General features: G+C 42.5%; 1 protein-coding gene across 1 annotated transcript in view; it reads left to right on the top strand.

The window, feature by feature from the left end:
• The window catches only part of LOC308297681 (pyruvate carboxylase, mitochondrial-like), a 550,569-nt gene that overhangs the window by 511,870 nt on the left and 14,518 nt on the right, over positions 1 to 24,181 (top strand). Inside the window, exons 22-24 of the mRNA XM_080741213.1 lie at positions 2,927 to 3,106; positions 19,936 to 20,110; positions 21,687 to 21,760. Of these exons, the coding sequence (XP_080597339.1) occupies positions 2,927 to 3,106; positions 19,936 to 20,110; positions 21,687 to 21,760 (429 nt within the window). The remainder of the gene's footprint in view (positions 1 to 2,926; positions 3,107 to 19,935; positions 20,111 to 21,686; positions 21,761 to 24,181) is intronic.

Here is a 24,181-nt window from a genome sequence, read left to right as displayed (position 1 = left end):
CAAAAGCACTGTAAATGCTATGTGCATTTGAGTCTCCAGCATTCATTATCGAGTTGTGTTTTGATCTTTTTTCTTTTTTTTCCTTTTAATTTATTTTCTGGAGCTGTGCATTACCATGAGCGTGAACAAAGAAATAATGAAATGAAAATGAAAGTATGACAGAGGAATAATGCTCGCATTATATCGAGTGTCCTACGCGTTCAGAGTAGCAGAACACAGACACCGCTATTATCACCATTATGCAAACGAGGATTTCTTATTACCATAATGACATGCCATTATAAATCATTCAGTGAATGCATGTGATTTTAAAGTAAAGACGGTCTCCTCTTCGTTTTGGGGTCACCTGTATTGTTACTGGAGATCTGCTTGGTTCACGGTTCACAAATTGAAATAAAAGACGAAGCGCTGACATGAATACCTCTTCATCCCCACTTCCTTCAGTGCTTCACACACCGCACCCACTCTCAACCCCCATATCGTTGTTGTCGGGTGGAAACCTTGTATGTCCAAAACCGTTAGTTTTATATTTATCATTTTAAAAATGATCTAAACTAGTGAAAACAGCCAATCTACAAGCATACAACGCCTTGCACCGCGAGAAGTTTTGTGTTTGTAGATCTGCTGTTTTCACTACTTTTGTGTGACGGCCTTGTATGATGAAGCAGGGCTTTACTTAGAGAAAAACTTGGAGATACGAGGTTTCTACCCGACAACGACGATATCTTATCTCCCTCTTCATTGATATCCTGCATTCCTCCAGTACCTACTGTACTTAGGCCATGGCTACACGGAGCTGGATATTTGTGAATCTAGACATTTTTTGGTGCTGTTGGGGCTTGCAGCCACACAAAGCTGGATATTTTGGCAGTGAATCTGGATATTTATATCTGGATATCTGGATCCGTGTAGACATGGAACGCGGATATCTCTGAAGACTTTACTGTGTGTGTGCTTGTCCCCCTAGTGGAGGTCTGGGGAATCAGATTATTTTAGACCTAGATATCTTTGTCGTGTGGACATAGATATTTTTCTATGTGGATATCTGAAAAAACAGGATATATGAAAAATCCAGCTCCGTGTAGCCATGGCCTAAGTACACTTTTGAGGATTTTTTTACTTTGCTGGAGTGTTTCAAATTGTCAATACTTTTACTTCTACATCTCAGAATTAAATGTTGTACTTTTTACTCCACTACTAAGTATTTTACAAGTTACTTTGTATATTATTACAAACACACATTAACCACTTCAGTCCTGTATACAGTACATTTGATCTGCTATTTTCACATGATTTTTATATATTTTTATACATTTGAATACTTGTGAACATTCTGAATAATGATTACTTAGTTACTACTTTTATGTACATTTTGATGCCAATACTTTTGTACTTTTGTAATTTTGAATTCCGGACTTCAACAGAGTATTTATACATTTGAGTATTGATACTTTTACTTAAGTAAAAAAAAAAATCTGTGAATACAGCACATGTTCCACCACTGGCCACTTCTTTCAGTGCTTCACACCACCCACTCTCAACCCCCATCTTCCCTCCCTCTCCATTGATCTCCATGCGCTCCTCCATTGCTCCCTGCCTCTATTCTGTATTCACCCCATCTCACACCACCACCACATATAACGTTTGTAACTCAAATTCTGCTTCTGGGGGGTCCCTGGAACTAAATATTTTGAGATGGGGGGCTGTGGCCAAATACATATCAGTTTGGGCGTCCTTCACATGAAAAGGTTTGAGAACCACTGACATAGGAGTCTCTCAAGAACAGACTAACTGAGCTCCAGTTAAGTGAAAAGGACCTTTTATTTGACGATGGCGAGCCAGATTGCTGACATAGAAATACAGGTTTTTCAAAAAGTCTTCGAAGGATTCAAAAGACACTTATAGAATCGGGTCAAAATGATAATTTTCACGATTTTTCAAAAATAGCAGATCTACAAGCTCGCAGCGCGGCACTCGGTGCCGCGCTGTGAGCTTGTATATCTGCTATTTTTCAATAGTTAAAGCATAAAATAATGATACACATACTGTACCTACACCTCCCCTCTCTCTCCATGCCTCCCCTTTTGTCCACCTCGTGCTCGCATCTCTCTGGGAAGACTCTTCATTAGTGGAAAAACGTTGGTGAATGTTCGGTTGAAAATGGCTGTGGCGCGAGCAGCTGCTGGCTAAAGACACGCCGCGCAGCTGCCGCCTTTGAAAAAAAAAAAACATATCAGCCATCAAAGACAGAAATGTCTCACAGACGGTTTTAGTTCATGTGGCTTTCAAAAAACCTTTGAGACAGAAGTAAGTTTTGAGCCTTGAGTAAAATAAAACAGCCTGTCAGGCGCTTGCCTCTGAGTTTTTGTTTTGGTCTTGTCAGAAAGAGAGGCATTTGCAAAGCATTAAAAGGAGGAGAAAAACAGGGCCCATTCACTCTTGTGAGGCAACAGCGTGATTTCAACTACACTAGTTGCACTTTATTAAGTGGTGCAGACTTAAAGTATTCCTGGCTGCAGTGGGGAAGAGTCAGTCTTGTCCTTTGCGTTTTTCCCTCCCTCTCTCATTCGCCTGAATATCACCTTTATCATGGTGTCTGTTTCATAGGTTGTGTGAATCAATCAAATAATCCATTGATTATTTCACAATCACTTATGACCACATTGAAGATTTGAGACAATTATAATATCTCAAATGTATACAGCGCTTTTCTGAGTAGTGCCCAAAGACGTATTACATTGGGGGCATGAGAAAACAACAAAGAAACATTACTTTATTTGGGGGAGGGAGGGGATAGACAATAAGAAGATTTGGAGGGTGAGGGCGTCTCTGAGCTTTGGTGAGTGCATTCCACAGGGTCGGATTGACACTAACCTGTTTTCCACCCCTTCTTTCTCTCTCTATATCCGTCTCTCTCTGTCTACAGGTCACTCCGTCCTCGAAGATTGTGGGTGATTTGGCCCAGTTCATGGTGCAGAACAACCTGAGCAGGGCCGATGTCGAGGAGAAGGCAGAGGATCTGTCCCTCCCCCTGTCCGTGGTGGAGTTCCTGCAGGGACACATCGGAATACCACATGGTGGCTTCCCCGAACCACTGAGGTCCAAGGTAGGCCTACAGTGCTGGAGCATAGGCACAGTCATACTGTGTGATGTTTTTCTACTGCTCTGACACCTCCCTATAGATCAGGGGTGGGCAACTTTGATGATGGTGAGGGCCACTATATTTCCACCTTCACTCCAGAGGGCCACAATGCATATTGATACGTGCTACTTTGTCATTCAAGTATCTCATACAAAAGAAGCAACAATAGCAGATCTACAAGCTCAAAGCGCATCGCGCTGTGATGCGTTTTGAGCTTGTAGATCGGCTATTTTTGCTTCTTTTGAATTGAATTGGAATCCTCAATTATTTTTTGTTATTTTTTTATTTGAATCCTGAAATGTAACATTTTGATTTCATTCAAACGCATTTAGTTATATACTCATGTTAACTTTATGTACCTAAATACAAAAACATTGGACATAAAAAAGACATTTTATTACTACTATACTAGTCATTAAGCTACTAAGATAGACTGAAGGAATTAAAGCAGGTCATGTTTGGAATTGTAACAGCTGAAATCAATAACATATCAGTATTCCAGTATCAACCTGCGGGCCGCATTAAGTGAAGGTGGGGGCCGCATGTGGCCCCCGGGCCGCCAGTTGCCCATGTATGCTATAGATCAATGGTTTTCAACCCTTTTCATATCGAGGTCCATCATTTATTTATTTATTCTGCATCTGAGCCACGGACCATCATTTGATGAGATTTAGCCTCTCAGACCTAAAATTTCAAGTATATTGTGCTATCGCTGGATAGGATTTTTTTCTATAATTCCATGCTGTATTGATGTGGTGCCATAGGAGAGACGAACGTTGATACAAATAACGATTCTTCTACGTTCTCAAATTGATTAGACTTCTTGTAAATTAAGTAATGTAGATGTTTAACAATAATTGAACCAAATGAAATTGAATAATTATAGCATTTTACACTCTCAATTGTTAAAGGTCTATAAGTGTCCATTTGGTTACCAACTCTTCATCATTTACAGTAGCTGGGGACCACCTGGAACACCCTCAAGGACTACCTTGTTCTATAAGGACCAGTGGTGTAAAGTAAAGTAAAGTACATTTACTTATGTACTGTAAAAGTTTCAGATATTTGTACTTTACTGGAGTATTTCCAATTTCTAATACTTACTTCTACTCCACTATATCTCAGAGGCAAATATTGTACTTTACTCCACTACAATTATATGACAACTTTAGTTACTAATTACTTTGTAGATTTTGATTATAATTACAAATCACTTCAGCCCTGAAAATAGCCGATCTACAAGCTCACAATGCGTCGCGCTGCCAGTGATTTGGGGACCCCTAAACAACTTGTGAAATGGGACATTCTACATAACGAGTATCAACTTTTGGTACTTGATACCAATACTTTTGTACTTTTACTCAAGTACATTTTGAATTCCGGACTATTACTTTACTTGTAACAGAGTATTTCTACATTGCAGTATTGATACTTTAACTTAGAAGCAAAGAATGCAAGTACTTTTTCCACCACTGTTAACCACATGACCCACATTGTGAGGCCAGTGTTAAAGTGGTTAGTTAGTAAGGCAGTAATGTCACCTCCCCTATTGGTGTTCGCTTGACACCTTCAATGCATTTAAAAATACAATGCATTTAAAAATACAATGCTGAGCCTGCATGGTGAAAACACACAGCCTCAGAGTTTCCTAAAAAACCCTTAGTTCTAAATTCTAATATCACTGATCCCGGCGACCGTCCTTTAGGGATGTAAAACATTGATCTGCAATAAACAGTGGGAGATTACAACAGTGTGCATACTTTATTTTTACTGCTGATTCTCTGTTTGTGCTGCACCTGAGCACCAGAGTGCATTTGTATGCATTACGCTCCTCGCGGTAGTTCAAGGAAACAGTGGTGATTAAGATAGAGAAATCAGCAGGGTCTACACACACACACACACACACACACACACACACACACACACACACACACACACACACACACACACACACACACACACACACACACACACACACACACACACACACACACACACACACAGTTTGCACTGCACTGTACTCATCACATCACATGCTGCATGGATCGAAGCTCTGTCCGATATACAGTCAGATACACTAGTGTTCACAGACCCAGGTCGATAAAAGGTAAATTCTCCCCAACATTCACTGGGAGAGCATAGCCTTTTTAAATAACATCAATATGGTTCATACTGATTCCAGAGTGCGCGCACGTCACAGTACTGAGTTTAGTAATCAATAGTTCTTATAAGGAGGTGATAACAGTTATGGAATCAGTCTGGAGCGCTCCGTATCGGCATTAAAATAGTCATTTGCCTTCATTTAGAAGCACTTGTAAGCCAATAAAATCACTCAGGGATGGTTTGCTCCACTGACCGTGGCAGAGTGTTCGAGAGCTTATACTGTAGATGCTCAACTGGTCCTCTTCTAGAGCAGTGGTTCTCATCCTTTTTAGGCCGTGACCTCCCCCCCCTCCCAAAAAAAAATGTTTTAACTGGTGACCTCCCCACCCTGACGAGCACTAAGAGTTGAGGCATTACATTTTGTGTAACACTAGAGGTTCGCGGGCCTTCGGCCCGCTCACATCTAGAGTCCACGTCCGCTAAAAAAAATAAAAAAATAAAAATAAAAAAGTTTAAAAATAAAAATAAAATAAAAAATAAAATAAAAATTTGGGGGGGGGGGAACTATTGTGGCGGAACTATTGTGCCGCAGCGCACGTTTCCGGTTGGACATATTTGACCGCCGGACGCACTGGAGAGAAGTGACTGTTAAGCCTCTGCTATTTCTCTGCAGCAGGCACATGCAAACACAGTGGTGTCAAATTTCTCTCTCTCTCTCTCTCTCGCTTGCCCGCACCCCCTCCCCTGTTGCCTCCTCTCTCTCGTGCTTAGCGAATGAGCGGACGGCATAGGGTTAGGGGCGGTACTCCTTACGTCCTAGACGACTACCTATGAGTTGAAGTCGATGTAAAGGGGGCGTGAAGTGGGATGCGGCTCTTAGAGGAATGTATATATAAGATGGTTCTATTGTGAAAATAGCAGATCTATTTGCTCACAACGTTGCGAGGCGTGGTGAGCACGTAGATTGGCTGTTTTCACAATTTCTGCCTCTAATATGACAATTTGGCGAATGTTTAATTTGTCGTGAGGTATTAAAAAGTCCTTAAATTGTCACATTAGAAATGTGCATATACCCTCTATACACTTCAACTTTATATTGGTTTGTTTACTGTTGAGTGAGAAAACAATGTTGCACATTAAGTTAATCATCTGGGGGACCCCCCTAGGGGTCCCGACCCACAGAACCACTGTTTTCCATGGTTCCACAGCATACCCATACAGATACATACCTTACTGCTGTCGGGCACAAACCTCCTACCTCCATATTCTAACTTTTTGTGTTTTTTTCATAAATTAACACCCTACATGCTACAGTGTCACATAATAATAGCTTTAAAAATAGCTAATCCACAAGCTTGTTTCGAGCCGCATTTAGAGCTTTTGGATCTGATACTTTTGCTTTTTTTTTAATCATGAAAAGTAACAGACCCCCCACTGAGCATGCCGTCTAAAAGTGGTCTAATAGTGGTATAGATTTGAAAGTTTTTTAGTTGTCTAAACTTAGACTAGACGACTAATAGATGTCTAATAGTGGTCTAAATATAGACGGTCTACTGTACATTTAGACGACTATTAGACGTCTATTAGTCATCTAGTTTAAGTTTAGACGACTAAAAAACGTTCAAATCTATACCACTATTAGACCACTTTTAGACGGCATGCTCAGTGGGCTGATAGATGATAAGATTGCATAACATCCCCAACACACAAGGAAAAGCACATCACAGCACAGGCAAATCTGTAAGAATCAAGATTCAAGAATGAAGAATGGGCCCTTTTCCACCAAAAGAACCTTGGTTCAAGAACCAGTGCCGTTCAACTTTGTTGGAACCTTGGTTCGTTCTTGCGAACCGGCCGCGAACAGGCTTGCGTTTCCACCAGATTGAACCAGAGGAACCAAGGATTTTGTGGTTCCCGTTCCGAACCAACTTTTACGGTTCGGAACCAACTCCGGTTCTCAGTGGAAAAGCTCACCTCTGGTTCAACCCTTAGGCGGGAGAAAGCACCCGAACCAGTGCTTTGCCGGTTGAAAAGAGCCCAATGTTTGTTACTACCAATGCAGTTACAAGCAACAAAATGCAAGTGTGTGGTGTCTGCAAAACGCTATGTGCAACATAAACAACACAACAATAAAAACTAAGATCATATAAGGAGAAGCCTTGTGAAGAATTCAGCAGTAGTAGCAGCAGCATCACAGCACAATAAAGATAAAACGAATACTACAGTACAGTATATAAAATGTGCAAATAAAGCATCTGTGCAGCCAGATACTGTACCTTACTGGCAGCAATAGTAACAGATATACCTTGTATTAAAGCAGCTGTAGCAACATCAACAGACAATAACATAAAGAATATTGTCTCTGTCAGGTGGAAACCTCATACAGTTTGTCCAAGACTGTTACTTTTCAGGATTCAAATAAAAAAAATGGCAAAAGTAGCAGATCTACAAGATCAAAACACGTCACTCCGCCACAGAGGTGGCCGGCTGGCGGTCCGGGCACCCTGGGCTGCTGTGCCGGCCTGGCGGCATGTCGCGGGTTCGAGTCCCGATCCAGTCGGCCTTTGCTGCATGTCACTCCCTGTTTCTCAGTTTTTTTAGATTTTTGCAAAAGAAAAATTGGACAGTGCTCCTACAGATTTTGCCCAAAAATCACGCCCAAAAAGCACTACTACACAGTATCTCTAAAGTCATGTCATCAACATGGATCTGTCCGATTTCCCATATTCCCTCCTGATTGGCTACGACTGCCTTCTGACGGTCGCTTATCTCCCGATTAGGGAGTCTTACTGGTAATAATAATGTGGAGATATGAGGTTTCTGCCCGACAGCAACAATATGCAAAATGTAATGTATACAAAAGAGCTCACATCGACACCACAATTCCACGCTAGATTCTCATGCACACCTTTGTATCTCTTTTGGAGAGCACATGATAAGATGCATGTGAACATAGAGCACATACAGTACAGTACACACATTATGCTTTGTGGCACTGGGAATATCCAGTCGTGACTAGATAAGTGCAGATGGAAAGGGAGAGAGCAGTGAGATGAGTCTCTCCTCTCATCTCTCTCTTCACTTTCTGTCATTGTTTATGCTAGTCACGCCTGAGAGAGGTAGGAGAAAGATGCGCCCGCCCTGCACATTGTTTGTGTGTGTGTGTGTGTGTGTGTGTGTGTGTGTGTGTGTGTGTGTGTGTGTGTGTGTGTGTGTGTGTGTGTGTGTGTGTGTGTGTGTGTGTGTGTGTGGGTGTGTGTGTGCCTCTAGAATCAAGTACCCTCTCTGTGCCACTAAACCCCAGAGCCAGATATGTTGTCCACACACACCCCTTTGCATCAGGCATGCGCCCACTTATGAGCTTGAAAGCTTTCCTTCATAGGGTTAGAGAAAAAATAGAGAGTGCCCATTTTTATGCCTCCATAACGTTTCTCATTGATATCTCTCTTACACCAGAGTAGCTCTCCACCCTGCTCTCACTCTGTACACAGTCTAGGACAGCTAGGTTTCTTCTTTCTTTCCCCCCTCCTGATAAGTCTGGTTTTAGCAAGAAACAAGGGAAATGGTGTCAACTTAAAAAGTCTTCAGAGCATGGCACTCGGGTGGGCAGGGGTCAAGTTCCTTCCCACCACGGAGACATAGGGTTCGAAACATCTGCGGATCATTCGGCGTTGGCGAATGTTCCAACAAACTCAATTGTTCATGTCCGAGGGAGGGAACCCAGTCTGACTGGGAGGATGATCTCCATCACTCCACTAGCAACTCTACAGGTTGGCCATGGTACCTGTTCAGTGGGGTGTGGAGCTAGGAGAACAGCATGTACTTCCACATGCGTTATGTCCTCCCGATGAAACCGCTCACGGCCTCAAGGTGAAAAGAAACGTCTTTGACATCACGTGTCTCAAAGGAGATATAATGGTTGTCTGCGCTCTCTTCAGGACCAACCGCAGGAGTAGCAGTGACAAGGGACTAGAATAAACAGGGAATGTGGAATTGGTATAGCAACTCAAATTGGGTATAAAAAGGAAAAAGGTATCGGCCAAAAAAAAAAGTATTAAAGTGCCAACCCAAAAGGCACAAAAATAGCAAATGAGCTTGTCAGCACTTGCGAATAACTATGTAACACTTTTAGTAACTCATAGCAGCAGAAGGAAACAGCCAGAGACCTTCCTCAGCGTTTCTGAGACATACAGTACAGTACAGCATGTGGATGTGAAGTCTGGCTTTAGAATTTAGGACATCATGCACCACCCAAAAGTTGAACTTGCTAGGCTCCGTTGACAGGCTTTTTAACAGCTCAGTCTGTAAAAATTCTTAGGGCTTATTAATTATTATCACTATATATATATATATATGTGGAGTTTGTTTGCATGTTCTCCCTGTGTCTCCTCACAAAAAACATGCAGTAATCCTGGTCTCTATACTGCCTCCCCCTGGCCTGATGGAGGTGAGCGGAACTGGTTCGAATAACATGTTCCTTCCACGCACTACGTCCAACTGAGGAAACTCCCCCCTGTCAGTTGAACAGAAGCGACTTGGACTCCTCATGCATAGAGGGAAGCGTGAGGTCAGTCCGTTGTCTCCCCAGGTTGGCAGAGGGAGTGTAGCGCCCAGGATTACATTAGATAATTGACACCGGATGAAAAATGGGTTACAAAATCGTGGGATAAAAATTTCGATTATATATGTATATATAATCGAAAAATGGGTTACAAAATCATGGGATAAAAATGTTGATTATATATATATATATATATAATCGAAGTTTTTATCCCACGATTTTGTAACCCATTTTTTTTGTAACCCACGGACTGACCTCACGCTTCCCTCTATGCATGAGGAGTCCAAGTCGCTTCTGTTCAACTGACAGGGGGGAGTTTCCTCGGTTGGACATGAGGAGACACAGGGAGAACATGCAAACAAACTCCACACAGAAAGGCCCTTTCGCCAACCTCACCTAGGGTATGGTCACTGATGACGCAGAGGAGAGAACACGCCCCCAGCGCCCACAGCGTCCCCGCCATGAATCGAACCCAGGAACAGAGCTACCGACTGCGCCACCGTGCCCTCTTTATCACCCATATTTTTTAACGAATATGTATTTCACGCTTTTGTACACTTTGTACACTTATGCACACTTGTGTGTGACTTGGGTCTAGATTGTTTTGCTTCTTTGGTTTCTACATTTGCTACTGTCCTCTCCAGTAATGAATAATAGGCAATTTTCGCGTGTGAGCATGTGTGTGCGTGTGGGTGGTACACTAGGGCACCTGCCTTTAAACGCATGCTATGGATGCGTGCATAACTGCATATAGATTTCCATATGTCTCTAAAAGTGTCTTGAGAATAAGTAAACCCGCACCATTCTTTCCTTGTTAATAGCCATTGTGTGTTGCAGGCACTCTATTATACATTGGGGGGAGTAGTGGGGGGAACATCAAACATTTGAAGCTTGCCGGAGACAATGTTTGCCGTCAGTTAGCGCGCAGTCACAGAGAGAGGGAGAGAGAAAGGAACGGGACAGGGGAGCTTCTGCAAGACACAGATTATGTCATAATGTGTATGGGAATTCGGCTCATTTACATGCATGTGTTCTTGTGTGTTAACAATTGTGCATGCGTGTGTGCGTGCGTGCGTGCGTGCGCGTGTGTGTGTGCGTGCGTGCGTGTGTGTGTGTGTGTGTGCACGCAGATATACACTTAATATCCCCGTCCCTCAAATGCCTCAGGCGCACGAATAGCACCATTAATACAATATTATTAATCATTCTCTCACTCTCAATTATAGTAACAGTAGAGTTGGGTCTGACTGGAGGCCATTGTCCTCTGTGCTTTCTCTATAGCGTTTTAAGTCTTACTTACTATTTTCACCCACCCACCAACCCACTCTATCTATTATCTCTTTCTCTCTCTCTCTCTCTCTCTCTCTCTCTCCTCTCTTTCTTCCATTTTTCTCTTTTCCTTTCTGTACATGTACTGACTGTAGGAGAGGATGAGATTCCTTCACATTCATCAAAAGAGGCTGGCCAGGCTTGTCGCTTTCCAAGAATCAGAATTGTAGCTTTGTTTGTCACATCACAGGTTTAGGTGTAAAGAAGCGGGTGAAGTAATGTTTCCCCCCGCCTGTGCAGAACTGTTAGAAGACATGTGTAGAATATGCCTCATGTCTTAACCATAGACTGTAAAAAATATGGACGGTGGGAACCCATTGTTTTCTAAATGAAGCTTTTGTTTGCCCTTGTATGGATGTCGCCATCATTGTTTTAATGTGGGTACTAATGCTATTGGCTGCCAATGGTCATGTGCAACTGCAGGGATGGGACATTGTCTTAAAAAATTAAATAAAGCACACGAAGAAGAACCCTCACAAGACTATGATCACAAGCCCCTCCTACAGCATATCCTGCTTTAACACCAATTATAACATAAATTGGACCATATTTTCACAAAACGCATATCATGGTGATTGAAACGAGGCTTTAAACTAGCGACAGGAACCATAAAGTATTTATGACAATGTTTATTAAGGTAAGAAAATCTAATGTAAAAGTTGGGGGGAAATGAATGGCATGGAGAACATGTTGCTTTTGGTACCAGAACAGCGCAACTAGCAGCCAATCATAGGAACTTTTAGTTCTGTGTTTGCTTAATTTTAAATCTAGCCCACTGGTCTTAACAGGATCCAACTAAAAGCCACCTCAGGTGAAACCACGTCAGGTAAATCTGCACGAGGAAGCAACAACATAGTGAGCATAGGGAGATTAGACCAACATGGGGGAAGTATTCCAGACCGTCGGCAGGCTGTGTTGATGCCTTGCCTTCCTTCCCCACGGGGTTTCGCTTTAATTTATTTAATCTACAGCCAACAAGGGCACTGATTTGTTCTGACGTGTGCACACCATCTTCCTCTACTTACAGTGCATTAACTCAATAGGTCGACGTCATGGCAAATAAAGCCCTATGGTGGCACAACTACTAGACATAACTAGACATGACAATGTACCTCTACACAGTGTTTCTTGTACAAGTTAATATTTTGTGACGTCGGTCAGGCAACTATCTCAAAGTACAGTAGCCTACTACTTCCTCCAACACCAAGCCAGGGACAGAAAATATGTTTTGCTGTAAAGTTATGACAGTGTTCGGGTACTACTCTACTATATAGTACTATATTCCTTTCCCAAAGCCAATATGGATTGTGGATGTTTGTCAACGTTTTTAATAACGTAACTGTAATATTATTTTTCAAAATGTTATAGTATACCAGTAAGAAATATGGGCTTAATATTGATGACATCAGAGATCTCCATATATGATTGCCAGAAGAGGCTGTCTTGGTCATAATGGGGCGTGACAGTCAACAATGTGATGTCACAACAGGTCAGCTATAGACATTGAGGTGTTACGGACTGACTGATGGACAGGATCTGCCGGGTTTCATAGTAGACCTACGGTCGCAATTATTACTCGATACTGGGAAAGGTAATAATATTACAGTGGCACGTTACTTTTAGCTTGTATTTTTTGTCCAACACTGTTGTTGAAGTGAGTGAGTAATTGGGATTGCTAATCTAACAAGCTTACAACGTCTCCCAGCACGAGGTGTTGTGAGCTTGTAGATCTGCTATTTTTGGCTAAAGTTCTCAAAATTTGGACACTAGGGTTAATTTAAAAAAGGAGGAAAAAAAGATTTTGAGGACCCCCTGCGGTAACTCTGAGGACCCCCTAGGGGTCCCGGACCCCCTGTTGAAGACCCTTGGTCTAAAAAGTATATTGGCAAAATTGATAATTTGTTATATTTATTGGATTTCAATTTGAGTATATCCTATATATATATCAGATATATCAGCCGATTCTCACGATTCTCCAAAACGTCTAATAAGAAAACATTTCAGTTGTACGCATGGGCCATTTTGAATTTACTTTGCAGCCTTCCATAACCACTTTGTTGTGATTGCTTTCCACTCACACAATTTCCTATCATCTATTCTTGCGCCAGTGATTTCAATATGCTGCCATCTATGAAACTGACAATTCCAGCAATTTCCATGAAGCTTGTTTTTGTGTTTGGAGACATTACGTTGAGTGGTGGGGAAATGAATTCATCGATTACTTTATTCAAAGACTGATTAAGCGTTGAAAAATATTCTCGCTTTCGCCTCGCCTGATTCCTGATGGAGTTAGGAGCTATTTCCTAATGAAGGAACATAGATAATAACAATGCCAATTCTCCTATGTCTAAAAGTAGGACAAAATCTGTGTGACCAAGAATATTTCCGCACTTGTTAGTACCAACTCTGTGTCATTGTCCAGCCTACAACATGTCACAAATAGCCTATGCATTTCCGTGTCTTTCTGCAACATTGCTGCTGCACTTGTAGCCTTGCGTGTGGTGTGTGTGTGTGTGTGTGTGTGTGCGTGCGTGTGGTGTGTGTGTGTGTGTGTGTGTGTGTGTGTGTGTGTGTGTGTGTGTGTGTGTGTGTGTGTGTGTGTGTGTGTGTGTGTGTGTGTGTGTGTGTGTGTGTGTGTGTGTGCGTGCGTGTGTGCGTGTGTGCGTGCGTGCGTGCGTGAGTGCGTGCGTGCGTGCGTGTGTATGTGTGGGCGTGCATGTGTGGCTGCTGGCTGCACCCGAGGCCTGATGTTGAATTCCCTTTTTATTAATGAAGCGTCCACTGCCAATTACCAATTAGTTTGCAACTAATAACTCATTGCTGCATGCACTTGCAGTCAGCGATCCCACACGTCATGGACCACCAACCCACACACACACACAGAGTGACGCTTGGCATGCAATCATGTACCATTAATTACATGTGTATGGTAAACTGAAGGTCATTTTCCACATACTGTATCCGTGGCGCTGCTGCTGCATAGAGAAAAGTCCATGATTCTTTCATGAAGGTTTGCTGGTAATTAGTGATAGTGATGCCGTTATGACATTGCATTCACACGCACGCACGCACGCACGCACGCACACACACACACACACACGTCATTCATCTCCCACGGTATCTCTCTCTCTCTCTCTCTCTCTCTCTCTCTCTGAAGCAGTGATGGAAGAAGTATTGAAGAAATAGCCAAGTTCGGTATTCAACATTTTACTTGAGTAAAAGTACAAAAGTATTGTCATCAAAATGTACTTAAACTACCAAAAGCAAAAGTGCTACTCATTATGCGGGAGGTCCCATTTCACAAGTTTTCAAATGTATAAAAATCCTTTGAAAATAGCCGTCTACAAGCTCACAATGCTTGTAGATCGCCAAGTTTCAAATTGCAAAGTATATATAGGTCTGAAGTGGTTTTGTAATAATAATCAAAATCTACAAAGTAACTAGTAACTCAAATCTTCAAATAATTGCAGTGGAGTAAAAAGTACAATATTTGCCTTGAGATGGAGTAGAGTAGAAGTAAGTATTGAAAATTAAAAAAAAAAAAAAAAGTGTTCTACCACTGCTCTCAAGCCAGATTTAGCTGGTGTGTGCACACAACACCGAAAACAGACGATCTAGAAGTTCACAGCGCGTCGCAACCCAATGCATTGTGAGCTTGTAGATCGTCTGTTTAGGTTGCGCGACACCACATGCAGCGAAGTAACTATCAGCCCCTCTAGCGACACGCTTCCACTGGTGTGTGCTTTAGTTGAAAGTCATCACACATGCTCGGCTCGCACGCACAAACTCACGCAACATGCCGTTTCTCAGCATGCGACTGAGAAACAGTTCTACCGTGTATTCCGGAGACTGGTGGTGAGTAATTGGGAGGCGTCTGTGTGGGGGTTTTCTGTTCAATCACGCTCCGTTCACTTTGACTCACGGGCAGAGAGAGAGAGAGAGAGAGAGAGAGAGAAAGAGAGAGATAGCAGAGGAGGAGGTGAAGACATGGCTCTAAGAGAAAGACAGAGAGAGAGCCAATAACCTTGGAGGAAATGTTTGTCTTTTTCCCTTTAGTGGTGAAGATGGCCACACACACACACGCGTTCATACACACACACACACACACACACACACACACACACACACACACACACACACACACACACACACACACACACACACACACACACACACACACACACACACACACACACACACACACACACACACACACTCTCTCTCTCTCTCTCTCTCACACACACAGTCAAGTGGTTTGTGTGGTCTAAATCCTCAGAGGAGACAAAATGTTAATGAGCATGGACTCTAATGGGCTGAGCATCTTTGAAGAGCAACACACACATACAGTAAACACACACACACACACACACACACACACACACACACACACACACACACACACACACACAGCTGCAAGGCTGCTATCTTTAAACTGTTAGCTGTGTGACTAATATCATTGCACTGGGCCCTGTGTTGGGAGATTCCTGCTAGCCACGCACATGGCTGTGTGTGTGTGTGTGTGTGTGTGTGTGTGTGTGTGTGTGTGTGTGTGTGTGTGTGTGTGTGTGTGTGTGTGTGTGTGTGTGTGTGTGTGTGTGTGTGTGTGTCTGTGCGTGCGTGCGTGCGTGCATTTTTTAGAAACACTTTGGGGAAGTGAAGGCACACATTGACATTGTTAATAGTGCTTACTGGGAAAACTATATGGCATGTTGTTGAGTATATAATTGAAGACCCGTGGCCGTGGAACACAATGTTTCAGCCATAAATAATAATAAATATATAATAATGCAAGCAGCCCATAAAATGCTGCATAGACAGACATACGGTGCTAATGTCAGACGTATATTTCAAGCCGCTACGTTTTGCTATGCAGCGCGCACACACAAACACGTAAAAGTGGTAAGTGGTGAGACGCGCTGCATCATACATCATTCAACAGGGCCAGTTAGCATATTCTAACAGATGTATCAACGAAGGCTCTGGCATTTAAAACTATTTTAATAGCGGGGAAATGGAGCATGGAGATTCCTGCACCCCCCCCCCCCCCCCCCCCCTCCACACACACACACACACACACACACACACACACACACACACACACACACACACACCACACACACACACACACACACACACACACACACACACTCACTCACTATGTGAAACCTGTGCAGATTTGCCCAGTGAATAGAACAGACGCTGTGGGAAAGTTTTAACATACCGTGACGGGTGCCAGCGGTTCTATTTGCCGGGGGGAAGTCGATGCCTCTCTGCTTCTGATATCCCCTCTGGTGTTTCATGTGTAAGGCCGGTGGGCACACAGTATGTTTCATATCCCAGTTCGCTGGTCAGACTGAATTAAATACATGCATTTTCCTTTTTGATAACGCAGTCTATCATATGTGTTTAATATTAATCCTGTGTTTGATAATATAGATACCTATTTCCTCCCGCAAGGGAAATTCCGTATTTTCAGCCCAACCCAGCTGATTCGCTGCCCACAAGCGTCCCACGAGCGTGTGACAAGCAGCGTGAGCAATTAGGGGTTAAGAGCCTTGCTCAGGGACACACATCAACATTGCTACCCTGGCCTGGAATCGAACCTGGGACAACCAGGGGCTCTGGTTCCCTATAGGTCGGGCTCCCTAAACATTCAGCTATGCCGCCCGGCATAATAATCACTATTTAACAATTCAAATTCTATGTTAATCACATAGTGTCTGAAAATGTTGAATATTCTATTTTTGTAATTAAATATAAGGACCTCTGGCCTTGTGGTCCGGGCACCTATAGGCTCCTGTGCAGCCAGTATCAAAGGTTCGAGTCCCGTTTCTTTACCGCATGTCTCTCCCCATCTCTCTCTCCCTGTTTCTGTCCATCTTCACTATAGTCTATAACAGTGGTTCTCAAACTATAACAGTGGGTCGTGTGGGGTCCCCAGATGATTAGCTTGATGTCATTTTCCCCCCCCCCCCCCACTCAATCGTAAACAAACCAACACACAGTATAAGTGTATACAGGGTATCTGCACATTTATGAAGTGACAATTTAAGGAATTTCAATACCAAACTGGCCATTAAGTAAGCAAGAGGCGAACAAGAGACGATCTACATGTAGATTTTTTCACAATATTTATCTGTGGAACCGAGTCACATTAAATGTACTGTAATACCTACAATTCCATGTGATTGTCAGGGTGGGGGTCCCCAGTTCAACTATGTTTATTTTGGGGGTCACGGCAGGTTTGAGAACCCCTGCTCTATAAATATAGGCAGAAAAGCCCAAAAATATGTTTAAAACAAATAAATAAATAAAATAAAAATAATGGCACAAAAAATTGTTGTAGGAGTTGTCGTTAAGTTTGAGAACCACTGATTTAGTTGAGACAGCCACCCTTTTGACACGGTGAGACGTCCTTATTTCAGCGTCGTTTGGCAGCTGTCACCGTCAGCCCTCGCCAGACAGGATTAGCAGAGCATCCGTCCTCTCCCTGTGTGTCCTCACGAGAGGTCGTCTCAGAAAATGGCACAAAGCGCAGTGAAAGATTACGGCTAAAAACATCACAACAGTCATTGGAACTCACTTAAAACCCGCCCGCTATGACAGCCTCCCTTCCCCCATCCAACCCCTAGCCTTCGTCCTTCTGCCTCGCCACAAAGACAGCCAAGACATTAGTGTGTGTGTACTTGTATTACTATACTTGTGAGAGAGAGCCAAATGTCCCCAGAAGTATAGGAGAATTTGAGAAATAGGCATTGTTAGGACCCCTAACAATGCCTATAGGACACTTTTCCTGGTCCTGAAGAGAAAGGTTGTTTTTATGGTTAACCTGTTTAGACCTGGAACGCACTTGTGTCGAGTTGTGTGGACCCTGACGGGTCGATTTGATTCCATTTTGTACACTGTCAAAGTTAAGGGGAGACCTTCAAAAGTTTGAGAACCACTGGTCTAATAAGGAGTATGAAAAAGGTCAGGATGTAATAACGGCATGGCCTCCTAGGCTCCTATATGTCACCGCGGTTGTCGGTCTTGCTCATAAATATGGAGGAACGGTGGATCTGAGATTATGAATGAAAAAGCATTCACACACAAAAACAATATATTGTCACTGTCGGGCAGAAACCTCTTAACTCCATGTTTTAAACTTTTGTGTTTTTCTGCAAATTAATGTCCTGCTTGATCATACTACAGCGTCACGCAAAAGCATCAAAAATAGCAGATCTGCAAGCTCAAGCTTGTGCCGTTAGTAGATCTGCTACTTTTGCTGCTTTTGAATTTCAATCCTGAAAGGTAAAGGTTTTGGACATATGAGGTTTCCACCAGACAGAGACGATAGACATATCGTCACTGTCGGGCAGAAACCTCGTATCTCCAAGTTTCAAGTCTGTACGTTTTTTTCACCAAGTAAATCCCTGCTTCATCATACAAGGCTGTCGCACAAAAGTAGTGAAAACAGACGATCTACAAGCACACAACGCCTCGCACCGCGAGGCGTTGTGTGCTTGTAGATCTGCTGTTTTCACTAGTTTAGTTCATTTTTAAAATGATAAATTCAAAACGAACGGTCTTGGACATACAAGGTTTCCACCCCGACAACGACGATATATATATTCTCAATATGTGAAAAAATATTCAAGGATTTATTTCCTTCATGGCCTGCTGGCAGCGTGCCATCCATAAGAAAGTTGGCGCTTGATCAGTCCAGTGGATTGCGAGATTAGACGCGCACGCAAACACACACACATACACACGCACATACACACTTGCGCGCGGCTGCATGTGAGCGTACGCGCAGTCGCGCATTCCGCTAGCTCAAGCATGCATCACGTTGATGTGTGATGCACACATCAACGTCTGTGATGTTTCTGTACCGCGCGGCGAGCGGCAGAGTGATGAATTAATAATCAGAGAAGCAGAGAGACGAGGCCGGCATGACAAGAACTCGCTGTGGAGAGAGACGACAGTGTGTGCAGCAGAGGTGCTGCTCCGCTATCTTCACATAAATAAACTCCCGTTAATTAACCTTTTATGCACCAGATATATTATTCTTTCACTTCTTTCCTTCATGTGGCTCTCATCCCTCCCCCACTCCTCTCCCCTCTCTCATTCCTTCCTGCATGTGCCCTACCCATCACCCCCTACTCCTACTGTGTGCTCTATAGTTTTAATCAGCTGTTTTTCCAACCTATTTCCCATCCCCATTTTGACCTTGTCATCATTATGGTAAACATCTTCAAAAAATGTTTGTGAAGTATCTGAAGCATACATTATGCCATGTGTCACTGTCACTTTGACAGCAGACCCTGCGAGTGGACGTTGCATGAAAAAGAAACTGGAAACATCCTCCCTTTCTTGGTGCTGAGCTAAACTGCAAAAACAGAATCATGAAAAACTGAAAAGATTAAAAACAGTGTAGTAAATAGAACCCACTAGACTCACAAACAGGCAACATGCAACCAATTAGTCATGGAAGCCACTACTGTTTGTTCAAGGTTTCTTTATTGTTTTTTTTACAACAAGTATAATAAACCCAAGCATACAAAAAAGATATATGTTACCGCTCGCACCCACCCAAAGTTCCTGCTCCGAGAGAGCCACAATCCTGGTGTCTTATCAAGAAAAGAGGAAAAGAGAATAATAATAAGCTGTTCCCTATTTTTTTAAGGGGACAACAATGTGGTATCAGCCTCAAAAGTCATTTTTTGACCCTGCGAGTGGGACAACGTTTGGAAAGCTGCCACAAGGATGTGCATGTAAATGTTATTAATTTGTCACCTTCTCCCTCCGTCCCGCCCCTCAGATTGTGAAGGACCTGCCCCGCATCGAGGGACGTCCCGGTGCCACTCTCCCCGACCTGGACTTCAAGGCCCTGGAGGAGGGTCTTCGTGCGACGCACGGCGATGAGATCACCCCCGAGGACGTGATGTCGGCGGCCATGTACCCCAAGGTGTTCCAGGAGTACAAGGAGTTCACCAGTGAGTAGAGTGGGCAGCTTCAACGAGGAACGCGACTAAAATGATGTATATCGGTGTTACTGTTGGTGGTGGTGGTTGAAATGCACAGCCGCGCGACCACATGCTGGTTCGGCTGTTAACCGCATGCTGTTATGCTGCCTACATCACAATCTCTGCCTTTAATGACATGCTCAAAATAGGGACAGCAGGATGAAAGTGCCTAATTTAGCCAGCAGTAAGTCAAAGTGTTCATTCTTTGATCTGAGGGACTTCGTTTATCCTCATTCTCTCAATTCTCACAAGCTTGTGATGTGCACGCTGGCACATTGACATAAAGAAAAATCTGATAGCAATGTAAATCCTTGCCATTAAAAACAAAGCAAAAAGAAATCATCTGAAGTATTGAAGTAATGAACAGCTTTGTCGCATACAGTACTCTTCTCCATCACTGTTTCTCTTCGTTAATGTTAACTGGAATAAATGGATAAAGATGGGGGGAGTGAATGCACATCACAACAGTTAACCACATGATATATGTTGGATTCTGGTCAACATCAAAGCAGCATCAAAGTGGTAGTCACATATGTGGGATCCAGCTGAGGTTGAGAAGTTCACAAACTTCACATTGGCATTTTATTTGCAAGTTTTTTAAACAGAGCTTTTAAAAGGTGTGGAATAAAAGTAATTCTTCCCCACCCCCAAACATATTACAGTATGAATATGAAATGAAAATAATTATTGTTTTGTTTACCTCTGTAAAGCCGTCATTATCTGCTATTTAAACAAAATTGAAAACACATTACCACATAAATCTTACATGGGGGGCCCTGGCACAAAATCATTTCCGATAGGGGTCCACGGCCAAAACATATACATTTTGGGGTACTTGACATGAAAAAGTTTGAGATCCACTGGTCTATTGCATCTCTAAAGTACAAATAAACTTTGGTCGAGGTTTTGATTGTGTAATTAGTAGTACCTACAGTACCATGACTTAGCTCCAAATATTAATAATAATATCTTCAATAGTGCTCTGCATATTAAAAAACTGATAATCCAATATTCTCCCCAGCGACGCGGAACCTAGTTTTAACATTTTATACACTGGCAAAAAGCAAAGCAGACTTTGCTTTTTGTTTGTTTGTGTGCTTAATTAAAGTGTGACTTTGAGACTTTTGTCGCCGTGCAAAGCAAGTCAATGGGGAGAGTATATTGGATCAATTTTTAATCTACAGAGCAACCATTGGAAGATATATCATCAATATGGCTAGCATCATAGCAAGGTAACTGCACAACCCAAACCAATACCAAAGTCGAATTGTGCTTTAAGGTCTGAGCCACACAGGGAATATTTAGCAGATCCATGCCAGGTGTTTACCTGTTATCCTAGTGTCTTTGAAGCACTAAATTGTTTTTCTCTGCACTCTACTTACGTGTCCATTTACCCTTGTTTGTTGACAAGGGTTCATGGCATTTACTCTGATCTAGTACTTTGGAGAAGAGTGTCTGCTTAATGCCTAAATTCTCATTCACTCTCTGTCTGTCTGTCTGTCTGTCTGTCTCTCCCTCACTTTTCTCTCTCTCTCTCCCCCTCCAGCTACCTTTGGTCCAGTGGACTGCCTCAACACCAGACTGTTCCTGGATGGACCCAAGATTGCTGAAGAGTTTGAGGTAAGCCTGTTCGGATCTGAGGCATTTACATGGTGCACCGTATACAGTAGTAGGACAGGGGTGGTTTTCAGTATAGTTAACTAAAACTAAGCAAATAACTCAAACTAGAAATGGAAAAACTTAACTGAAATAAAAATGTAAGTCTTTACTAAAGAACGATAACCAACTGAAACTTTAGTGAGTTTACAAAGCTAACTAAATCATAGAGAAAATGACTTGTCTTTGTCGGTATCCAATACTTTTTTTAATTAAAACAGAGAAAATAGCTTATCTACAAGCTGTGAGCTGGTGGTTCGGAGTTTTTTCAAAACATTTCTGAGCATTCTGAACCTCACCCCTGACTACTCCACATTACAATGAAAAACTAGACAATAACACTAAAACAAATCAAATGGTAACTGTTCCTAGGCATTATGGGATCACACCACAGTGCATCTTTGTAGTCTTCTTGCCTTTTCTGGCTTTGCCCTGCGTTGGCTCCCATAGTGTCTTTTTGTTTGCCACTAGTTCCTAGGAAATGGCTTTGTTATTAAAAGTGTAATAAAGATGGACACGCTGAAAAAAGGTCAGACTATTACCATTCAGTATTCCGACCTACTGTAGTATGTTTCTGGCCTTCTGCCACCCAAAAAATAAGTAGTGTCTGTCTGTTTTTTATTAATATAATTTGAATAGCTTTTATTTCCCCACCAAACTCTGATCTAGGTAAAAAGTCCATCTCCATTGTCTTTGGAGCAAAATTTACAGTTAATTTGTCACCTCAACGAATATTATCAAGTTCTGACTAAATTATTGAACAAGAAGGGTTGTTTTTTTTTTTTTGCTTTGTAGTGTCAGGGGGAAATCAAGCTATCCAGTCCGTAGACTATATATATTAATGTGAGTTTTAGTGATGAGAATAGACACAAATATGTGTTCGGGACAAAGCAGCGGTTTTCGAAGTGTGATGGAAAGTCAGAGCATAATTCTATAGTCGTCTTTAAGCTCATTAGCCTCCACCCCTTCAACAGCGCAGTAAATCAGAGTTGTTAAATCATGGCGTTAAAACGACCTCTGCGCGATGCCTGGGAGAGAAGGAAAAAGTTTCAGCGTAAAAGCCATTCAAAGTCACCATACTGTAGCAGCGCTCTGGCCCGCCTATCTCTGGAGGAGGGGAGATAACACTCCTGACCTGGACTCTAATTCTCTTTATACTGACTTTCTGTATAAAGAGCTGTTTTAGAGCTTGTTAGAACAAATATACAGATATCTAAGAAATACAAGAGACGGTAGTTATATTTTCTTTCTCTGGCAATGCTTTGTACGGGCACTTATTCAAGGGAAAGCGTGTATTGTTAAAAATCAGGGATACTACAGGGCAATAACCATCTCATCATGATTCCACAGGCTTTCATTTATCATTTCACTATTTCATCTCTATAATTAAATCCTGAAGGGACTTCCTGTTTTCCAATGCGCTTTGAAGCATCACATTATTATGTTTTTCGGTCTGCTCATTAGATTTCCCATTAGTATTTCCGGAGGCCTTTTTTCTAGGCTTTAAATCTTGCCTATCTTTCTTCCAGTAATCTACCTGAATAACGGTTCATCAATACCGTTCCTTCGCCAAGTCGTTCTTGGACCACCACCATTCTGCCACTACATTCTTTATTTCTTATGCCTGCAGTCGTACAATGGTGTCGCTCAGTGAAAACAGGCCAAGTACAAGCTCACGACGTATTGTGAGCTTGTAGATGAGCTATTTTTGGCTCACAACCCTGTCATACAATGAAGATGCATCAGGCTTTTAAGGTTACTCTGTAGTTGTGCTTGTCTAATCACTCTGTCCCCAGGGTGTGTTATTTATTGATTCTCTGTGTGACACACACACACACACACACACACACTGACACACACACACACGCACGCACACACACACACACACACACGCACACACGCACACACGCACACACACATGCTGTGAAGGAAATGACATTTAAAAGTTCCCGAAGGCAGCCGTGTTTAATTAGTCTTTGGATCAGAGTTGAGAACAGCTGGGAGGTAATTGATTTTACAATTCCAAGGGAGTTGAATGACAGGCAGAAGGCCCGGCTCGCTGCAACAAATAAAATCCAGTGACTCTGGGTCTATCCAGAAATACTACAGCGGAGCTGAGAGGAATTGGTACGCTTCAGTAGTCCTTGATCGATTGTGCAATTTTGATTTGTCACAAAGCAACCGTGGCTGTTGTGCTGGTCGTGTTGTTCAGAACCTTGCAGCCGCGACGCAGCTTTAATGGAATGAGGATTAAAAAACTGTTTGGTGTAAAGTTCTCAAAAAGCTGAAGAGCGTCCTGTTCTGCAGGGGAAGCACTTTTTGAAAGCCATTGTTCTGAAAGACTTCAAAGAGAGCAGAGGAGAGAGAGAGAGAGAGAGAGAGAGA

The sequence above is a fragment of the Nannobrachium achirus genome (genome assembly GCF_963921795.1).
Source record: "Nannobrachium achirus genome assembly, chromosome: 14".
Lineage (NCBI taxonomy): Eukaryota > Metazoa > Chordata > Actinopteri > Myctophiformes > Myctophidae > Nannobrachium > Nannobrachium achirus.
Note: the sequence above shows the minus strand (reverse complement) of the source record. Positions and strands in the feature narration are given on the sequence as shown.